General features: G+C 39.7%; 2 protein-coding genes across 2 annotated transcripts in view; one reads left to right on the top strand and one right to left on the bottom strand.

Moving 5' to 3' along the window:
• Positions 1-1,464: 1,464 nt before the first annotated feature.
• Positions 1,465-6,546, bottom strand: DAD1 (defender against cell death 1). The gene is made up of 3 exons (XM_072415138.1): positions 6,264-6,546; positions 3,292-3,454; positions 1,465-1,642 (listed from the first exon to the last, which is right to left on the bottom strand). Exons 1-2 carry the CDS (start codon positions 6,472-6,474, stop codon positions 3,324-3,326), a joined length of 342 nt encoding a protein of 113 aa, XP_072271239.1. The 5' UTR covers positions 6,475-6,546; the 3' UTR covers positions 1,465-1,642; positions 3,292-3,323.
• Positions 6,547-7,545: 999 nt separating this feature from the next.
• ABHD4 (abhydrolase domain containing 4, N-acyl phospholipase B) overlaps positions 7,546-9,892 on the top strand; it is a gene marked incomplete in the record, with an annotated part of 17,836 nt that continues 15,489 nt past the window's right edge. Inside the window, 2 exon segments of the mRNA XM_072415137.1 lie at positions 7,546-7,690; positions 8,854-9,438.

Here is a 9,892-nt window from a genome sequence, read left to right as displayed (position 1 = left end):
GTAACCAGTGTCCTTGCTGTCTTTCCCTGTAGTTATGACAAAAACAAGAGCTTGCCCATGCAAAAGACAGAAATTTCAGGAGAATGCATGAACCCGTGATTTCCACTTCTTATCTCCATAAAGCAACAATTTAGTGGATTTCCTACAAATGGGCCTCAATCTGGGCTTAAAATACAGCTCCTTGTATTTTGTACATGCTGTATATCATTCAGATATAATCCATCAATAAGTACACATGCTAGATACGATAGACACGTTTGAACGATGCAGGAAGTGACATGTAAAGGAGAAAGTGTACTGCAAAACCATCCACGATCACTGAACAACCATACACACAATAGATTGCAGCATCCTTGTGCACTTTTTTTGTTAACAATTATCAGACAAATGGACGTTAGTCGTTTGTTTACAACGATAATTATTGCAAGTGTGTACGCAGCTTAATACTAACTTTGTAGCAGCTCTAAAGCGGAGTTCCTTCTATACCTGGTTACATTGGAATGCAATCCATTACCGAGAGATACAGTAGCAACTGCATGGTATGGTATGAAAAGTTACCACAGCTGGCAATTCACTGCATAGCAAATATAATTCCCCCCTTACAGGCCACATGATTTACTAAAGTTTTATTTGCCAGACCTCATTCAAGTATAAAAATTCTTACACGGAAGTGGGTCTTAACAACTTTTATAGGCACTCTTTACAGGAATGGGAAAGTATTGCTGATGGGAGTTAGTCTCACTGCCATATCACTGCTGCAATACAGAATTGCCATGCTTCACAACACCACAGTTCATCATTATTAACAATCTATAAAATCCATGGTGTGGATGCCTAGTTCCTCTGTCTGCCTTCATACGAAAACACAAGAGTCAACTAATATCAGGTATATAAAGGCAGCATTATATCAAAGAACATACAGGGCCTCTTTACTACTCTTCTAAGAAGCCCCATGCTTTTCATATAAAATAGTATGAGAATTAGTATTTTGCATAGCCATAAGCATGGCCTTATCACCATACCATGGCCTTACCGTCATTAGCAAAAGGCCACTTAATCCACGATGGGAATACTTAGGGTTTACAAATGTCCTAATACCTTGTGTAACAGTGTTATATACAATTACTTTAAACCTATATTAAGTGGTAATTGGTCACATTTACCTTGACTTTTGTTTGTAATACTGATGACATTTTGCAGTCTTCCAAGCTACTTCATGTGTTCAGAACTTCAACACTACAATTACAAGTCCAGTTGAATGTGACTAACTACCACTGGATATACAATGACCTGGATAAAATAGAACCTGCACAGACATTATGCAACCATAATACTCATTTATTCACTTTTTGTTTTTTATATAATTTCTTTCATAACAAAGAAAAAAAGGGGGTGATAAAATGTATGCACCGTGTTTTAGCAACAGTTTAGTAAAATGCACCAACGTAAAATAAACACAAGCAGTAAAGTATGAAAGTCACATGTTTATTGACCAAGTCTTTTCAATCTCAGACCACAGAACAGTTAAGGAACCAACCCAAACAAACGTAGTGCGTGGCCACAGTCCCAGTAAACAATGAATCTTCTTGATACCAGGCAATGTGTAAACCTTTCTTCAACCAAAAATATAAATCCCAGAAAACTAAAAGACAAGAAAAAGACCATTTTTCTGTGTTAACAAAAGCAATATTTATAATAATAATAATATAATATTGTTCACAATATTTCTATTAAAGTCACTATGCTGAGTGAGTTAGCACCTGAGTAAGTAAGCACTTGACACTGAATGCATATAGGCATTATAATTGCACACACACTTACATTTATATTAAATGTTCCATCACCGCAACCTCACAATAAAAACCTAAAAATGAGCGGATAATGAAGCATTTCTATAATACTTCTCTATGTGTCCTTTACAGGAGGAATTCTTTCTGGTGTACAAACAAAAGGTGTAATATGAACTGGACATGATAGAAAACAAAAACTCTACATAACAGAAGAAAATAACCAGAAAATTCAGATTTTACATTGAGCTACCTTTATAGACATGTAAGCATATCGATTAAAAATTACACACATTATAATAATGTAATTTTTTTTTATTTCTATGAATATAATGCCCTCTGCTGGTAAAAAAAAAATATTAGTCTCTAAAAATTAGCGCCCCACTCTGGATACAACAAGGAATTACAACTTTACAATTACAAAAATTTAGAGGCAAAAAAATTTTTTTGTTTTGGATAGAGTAGAGAAGAGATAGGCCCTCTCCATTTTTGTATTGCTGTATGTGTTACAACTGGGAAAATAAACCTAATTTCTGGTCCTGGTGACCACTGCAACCAAAAGAGTAATGAAGGGGAAATACAATATTTTAGGCTGTCGTCAGAGCAACAGATGAGGGAAAATACACAAATGGGAACATCTGTTCCTATGACAAATCTCTGGAATAAAACATTTGTTTGCATTTAAAGTAATTTCCTTACATTTCTAGTTGCAAATTTAGAACAATAAATTAACTGAGCAACGTATAACTTATAAAAAAATAATTTGAAAAATGGCCACACATACACATAGGTGTACATGAGCCATTATTGATCTCTCGGTAGAAAAAAATTGCTCATTTGTTCAACAACATTTTTAGTCTCATAAGCTTTTGGCGTATGCCTAACTGTTAAACTGACAGCTAAATTGGAGGATTTGCGTTTGTCATTGGAAGTTTTTATTTCATAAGAAAATGAAAAGTCGCAACATGTCTGTCTTTTCAGTGTGTAGATCAGGCATCAAAAATTGGTACAAATTTTAAAACCCACCCCCGGTATAGATAATGTAGCCCAATGTGATTTCTATTCAAGGTATCACACTCCTAGAATCGGGCTAAGAATAATCTTTGTTTATAGTACATGGCATATCATGGGAGCGGCTGCATGAAAGATTAATGGAACCGAGCAATAGATTTCCCAACCATTACAATGCCGCATTGAGTTACATAGCAGAAATGATTAGGGATTAATCTCTTCCTAATTCTTCCCATTGCTAGACTTTTAATAGAGCTCTTTAGAAGATTCCTGGATGGTTTTTTAAATAGGGACATTACATTTTTGTCAGTTTCTAAATTGAATCATCTGATTGCTAAAATCCTTGCAGTATCTACAAGTTAACTATAGGTATTTTTGCAACCAAAAGTAGTTTCACATTTATTTTATATAAAAATTAAATAAAACATCATAAACCTGTCAGGGTCGTGTACTTCAGATGACCAATAGAGAATTAGTCACACGACATACTTACCTTACAAAAACAAAAACAGTGGGGCATGAACTTTATCCAACAAAGTTGACTACAACTAGGTGAAGAATGGTGTTGGCAAAGAGGAAATCTGCAAAGGCTCTCTCTGGAGAGATTCCCAGAAAATCTCCTTTATTTTGTGGGTTGATTTGGATCCTCAAACACACTGAAAGGACAAAAGATAGAATGGTTAACGGAACAGCATTTTGATTACCCTTCATGGTTTATAAATTTTGTGGTAATGTGATATCAGGCAGGAACATGGGTAGTTCAGTGGCCAGCAGCCTTTCTCCTTTACAGCACTATGGTCCCAGATCTAAAGCTCAGCCAGACACTGGCTGCATTGACTTTGTTCTCCCCATGTTTGTGTCCACTGGCTTCCTACCTACTGGCCCTAGGCTATGGTAAGGATGTTTGTCTGTAGCAGAGATATTCAATGTAAGCTTTAATGACAATTAGTAACATGACTTTGTAACCTGCAGTGGAAGGTGTTGGCACTATTTATCTAAACACGGATGTGCTTTTCAGCTGTTTCGGGAGAGAAATGTATCATTTCCAATTAAGAAAAATACAAGATGTGCAAAAGTACTTATTCTTGCCCTCCAAGACCAGACTCTTATGGTGACTCTTTCTCTAATCTATGCAAAGTAGAAGGATAATTTAACTTTTCCACCCCCACAGTTGTGTATATTTACCTGCCTTGCGCTGCACTGTTCTATTCAGACACCGGCAACAGGGAAAGAAAGTTCTGTATAAGCGCCAAACCCACATAGGGCTATAGAGTTTGCAATTGTTTTCCCCTGCAACCCTAGAGTCCATTCCTGCCTCCGTGTGACCGTGCCAAGCCAATCATTAGGCACTATCATTATCACGTGAGCAGGGAAGTAAGTCACATGCTGATAATTACCAAGAAATGAGAGATATTTCAGGACTTTTCCAAATCTGACTTGAACTGTGCTTTCGGCAAGATCTACATACCCAGCAACAGGATCTCACTATACAGGGGAGAGAAACTACTTGCACCTTCCACACATTATTCCTAAGATTTCTGTTCCTGCAATACCTAGTTAATCCTACAAATCCTGTCACCTTCCTAAAATAAGCTGACATACCAGGCATCAAAAAAAAGATCCATGCTATTGAGATCAATTAGCATCCAAGAACAGCGACTGTGCAAGTAGAAGATGCCAAACCGTCACACTGCGTACTTGTATTTCAGTAACTGGTTTTGAGCTACACCCCCTTGCTAACCGTCAATGTGCAGCAGAAGCATGGACTAGCAAAAAACTGCTGGAACACAGAGTACAGCAGGGACCTTACTCCAGGTGTGGAAGCAGCAATTGTTTTGCAAAGATCCAACACAGCACCTGCTGAATCAGAGCGCTCCAATCAGCAGAATGCATGAGATCTGTGCACTGAAGAGATATAGGCCTGTCTCTGTAGGAGTGTGTTGGAACGCTGCATAGAGACCACTGCTTACACGCAGAGAACACGGCTCCCACTCTGCAGTATGCTGGCAAAAGAAAGACTTTTCTTAGACTGCGGCTGCTTTAGAAAGAAAACAAACTGTAAGACTTTGTACACGTTTCCCGGTGACTCTAGAAAAGAATTAGTTGATTTAAACTAAACGCTGATTTAGGTTTTAGGCTGCGCAGTCACAAAGACCCATAAAATGCCATGGCTGCAAAGATTACAGACATTTACTGACTAAATATTTCTGAAGGAAGAGCTGATCTGATGGGCCTTGGGGGAAAATAACTACAGTAGAACCCCGGTTATCAGGAACTCAAATAACTGGCACCTGACAGCTCTGCTTTCTTGATTGCTCCTGCAGACCTAGCGGAGCAGTGGCTTGTGTTCTGCATCCAAGAAAACATACTACAGCTCCGCTAGGGCTGCAGGAGCAATCAAGAAAGTGGAGCTGTCAGGAGAGAGGAGCAGAGCTCCATGATTGGCTGTGAAAAGGGAAGAGGCTCAAGAATCATCAGGGTTTCCCTTTTCTCACCATTCAGCACTAGAGGTAAACAGCGACAAGTCTTCACATTCAAGTCTAGTGCTAAATGGCTGAGAAACATTGGTTTCAGAGTAACCTCACTTAACCAAAAACCACACTTTACAGAATCAAAAATTCCCAGTGGGTGGAGGATAAGCAAGGTTCTACTGTATTTAACATATGACTCTGTAAACTCTGTGTAAAAGAGCAATCTGATGGAAAAGACATGTGACTTCCTAATATGACTTGAAGAAGAACTAAATCCGTGCAACTCACCTATCCGTGTTCCGTCACTGGGCACCGACATCCTGCCTTTTCATTTCTTCTCAGAAACGATCGCTGGCCTGATTGGCTGTGCTGGGATGACAAAAGTCCCGTGCAGGCGTGCGTTCATCCCTGGCACACGCAAGGGAAGCCGGCATCAATCAAAGCTGGTGCTGCGCATACGCAGATCAACCTTTTCACATTTCCCTGGTGCAATCAGACAGGTAAGACATTGTCTGTCCCTTTCTCCAATAACCACCTGCCTGTAAAGTGGGACTTCTAATTCCAGATGGATGGAACATTACAAATAAAAAGAAAAACTGCAACCAGGCAGATCATTTACAGGGACAGGTGATGTCTCTTCTGCAATAAAACTTACCTGTCCGATCACAGGTTTTTTTCTTGTTTACATTCACCTGCCCTCACAGACATGGCCACATTCATCCAATCCTGTGCTTGGTGTCAGATCTTCAGCCATCCTAATGATGCCTGGATGACACAAGTCATATATATATATATATATATATATATACATACACTATTCATACTACAATGAGCTGTGTATTGGGGAAAGGCTGCACACAGGCATTGATTGCATTGGGGACATCCCCACAATAAAACATTTGTCTGCTGACCAGCTTCCATTGTGTAATTACAGTGGCAGGACATAAATGAGGAATAACTGGCTGTCCATGCACACATGGGGATTCCATCTTACCGGCCAGGATGAAGGAGCCCACACAGGAGGTAAAGCCAGATAGGAATGAGTTGAATGGGAAGGTGCCCACCAGCAGGCAGTACAGGAACTGCATGGCTCCGGTCAGCAAGATGTACAGCAGATAGGCGTCCAGCAGCTTGAGCCTCTGCGGGGTGGAGCTGACATATTCCTCCAAGAAGCGGGACACCACAGACAGAACTGACACCGACATGACTGCTGGAGACCGGACCCGGGCACTACAATACCGGAAGCTACAAACCGGAAACGCTGATCTTGACAGACGTGGCGGCCTTACAGACTCCTGTACGTCAAATTCCCTGGCCGGAAGAGAATAGATGCGTCAGCAGTTGTCAAGCGAACTACAATTCCCGTCATGCTTACTTCCAAAGCGAAGGATTGATTGGCTTATACATCCCACGTGACTGAGATTTTATTGTAGTTGCTCTGCCTCAGTATTTTCTGACTTCTGCTGGTACTGGGTCTGGTATTAGAGATGAAAATAAAGGTGTACACACCACACACCACTATGTGACATAAGGCTTACATAAGGTGCAACATGAACTTCTCCACAAGGATGAAAAAACAAGACACCTAAAAGACCTGTCATGAATGCGAGTTACCTGAATGACATCCTGACAAAGATACTTTAACAACCACAATCATTCCACGCTAATAAAGACAGGAATAGGGCACTTTATGTATTTATTTATATCATAAAAATGACCTGTTCTCTCATACACTAACCCAGAAATAAAGGGGAAGGCTGCACACGTAGAATGTACACTGGTACCGCATGTATTATTTCCAAGATTAAATATAAATAAATAGTGTTTACACTGTACTATATATAAATATATTTACATGCTAGAAAGTGAAAACCATGGTAGGAACCAAAAAGAATAAGTAAAGAATATATGTATAATACATATATTCTTTATTTGTTCTTTTTGGTTCAGAGGAGTGTTAGGGGATTGAGAATTATCTGACAGTGGACTGCAGAAAGCTGAATAAATCAGATACACACAACTCCTTTCCTCACGATGACACAGCACATTGATGATCAGGTAATGATGTAAGCAGGGGCAATGACAGGCTTCCTCCCCCATAAACTTGTGTAACTTCTTTTATCCACGCCCACCTCCAGTTATGGCCACGCCCAGCCGCTCCCCTTTATTCATTATTGTAATTCCGAACGAGTGACTGACTTACAAGTGGGCGTTACCCCTCAGACACAGCCACGCCCTCTTCCAGCACTCTATCATAGTACGTCTCTGTCAGACGCCTCCCTCCTGTCTTCCAAACGTTCTGACCCCGCCCACCGCTGTAGTGTTGTTTTCCTTTTATTTGTAGGTGATCAGCGGCTCACCTTGTGTAATGCCGGGAATACAGGAGAGCGGAGCTGTTATGGCCGAGGAGCTGGACGAACAGTAAGTAGGGTGATGGGAGGCGGCTGGCTGGGTATGGCAGGCCTCTGTTACACAACACAAACTGCTAATATCACACAGCACTGTCATGTAACTTCACCACAGGCTGGGAATATCTGTCACCATTGTATGACACCTCTGGGATGGGATACAGAATGGGTGCTGGGACTCCTGCATATAATCTGATATATATGTACTGTATGTGTGTATTATAGATATAATATATCATGTGTTATACAGCAGGGATCAGTTCCTCATAAAATGGCTTTTTATTCTCCATTTACCATACACACAGCTACAGGTGGTTGGCAATCAGGAGGATGTACAACTTTTATTATTAAACTATTGTTATCCTCTGATTGGCCAAATATTTCCTTTAGTTTTGACATACTTTAAATAATTACACATTGTGTATCCATCAAGTGTAATACCAAATATATAATACAAGAAATAAAAAATGGGTGAACGCTGTGATTGTTAGAATCTCTGTACAAATGTTAGTTGTCTGTCATACTAATCCTGTGTCCTGAGAATATTGTCAGTGACAATTACAAGCTTTTTCCTCTAGCTTCAATTAAAAAAAGCTACAAAAATGCCTGAAAATGCCCAGCAATTGCCACCTGTTACCACTCCCTGGACCACAATGCCAGTAGGCACTCGGGGGTTGTAAATGACACAGTTTGTTTGTTTTTTCTTTTACTGTCAATGTGAACTAAGCTTGCATTATCACAGAAGATTCATGACACTACGAGTAATACTTTTTACAGAACATGGGACACTAGGAAGCTGTGTCATGTTACAAGGGCACTAGACACTTGGGGCATCATAGAAAGATAATAAAAAAGGACACATACAGTACTGGGGGCTGGGGGGGGGGGCATTACAAAGTTAGAATGAGGAGGTATAGGCGGGTGGTAAAAAACAGCCACAACTATAGGGGTCACTGAATGCTTATGACCCAAACAATAGAGTCACTAAAATTGTACTGTTGCCCCACCTACTTTTTGACCACCTGGGTAAAAACTTGCTTAAAAGTATGGTATTCTAGCCCCCATAGTAGAGGTGGCATTCTTTCCATTGGCCACCAATGTAAGAGGATTTTTTTCCCACTGAACCCTAACCAATTTGTTTAGGTGAGAGTTCCTTAAAACTCCAAAATATTCCAGGTTTCATCAGGGATGAAAAGGTCGTGAAAGGCTGGACTAGGCTGATGCTGGAATGATCCTTTTCTATGAAAAAACACCGGGAAGTGATGATTTGAGGAAGCAGCACCTTTGACTGGAGACAGGACATTGATGATTCAGCGTGTATAGGTCATAGATTGTCACTTAATAGGAAACTGCTTATTGATTAATAAACATTTGCTTTAAAGAGACAAATTCATATATCTTTATCTTATATTAATAGTATAATTAAAACAAAACCCTTTTTTTTTTTTTTAATTACATTCAAATACTTTTACATTTTATGCTATGTTATGTTAAAAAGAACAGGTATGTGTGCATACATTACGTATTTATTCACGGTGCGGTCTCCTCGTCCTTATACACATTTACGGCAAAGAACACCCAGAAAAGATCATACCTTATAATGCTCTGGGATCACTTCCAGCTTTGCCCTCATCAATCATTACGAAGCAGGTGGACATTGATGTATGGATAGTTAGTAAACCTTAAGGCATTGCTTTTATGTTTCTTTTATTTCCCTCTCTGTTTCATTTTAGGTGTGTTTGACTAGTCAGAACACCTAAGGTATTCATTCTTAACCTTCTGCATGTTTGTGTGTAACCACCATAAATTTGGGCATGTCTGAAATTAGGATTTGTGACCCTGACATGAGAAATACGAGGGCTACGTTGCTGACTTCCTGTTGCACTGAACCCCTTGACATTAATTTTTTTATGAGAACATGAACATATGCTAATCAGAAAAAAGTCAGAGGTCCTTATATGCATGCATAGATAAGTGACTGCAAGTATTGTGTATGACAGTCATGGAACTGGTATTTCCAGAAGGGGATCAGCAATTGTAGTATTGATATTTTCCACCATGCTTTCTCTGCACTATGTCTCTATGTGGATCTTGTTGGAAGCAGGACTTGAATACTCATGTCAGGGCCTCCAGTAAGCAGAACAATGTGCCAGCACCAAATCTCTCCAAATCCTGTAAAACTACTAGTCAGAGAAATTATACAGCTTTAAGACTT

This window comes from Pyxicephalus adspersus, chromosome 6, assembly GCF_032062135.1.
Source record: "Pyxicephalus adspersus chromosome 6, UCB_Pads_2.0, whole genome shotgun sequence".
Classification (NCBI taxonomy): Eukaryota; Metazoa; Chordata; class Amphibia; order Anura; family Pyxicephalidae; genus Pyxicephalus; species Pyxicephalus adspersus.
Note: the sequence above shows the minus strand (reverse complement) of the source record. Positions and strands in the feature narration are given on the sequence as shown.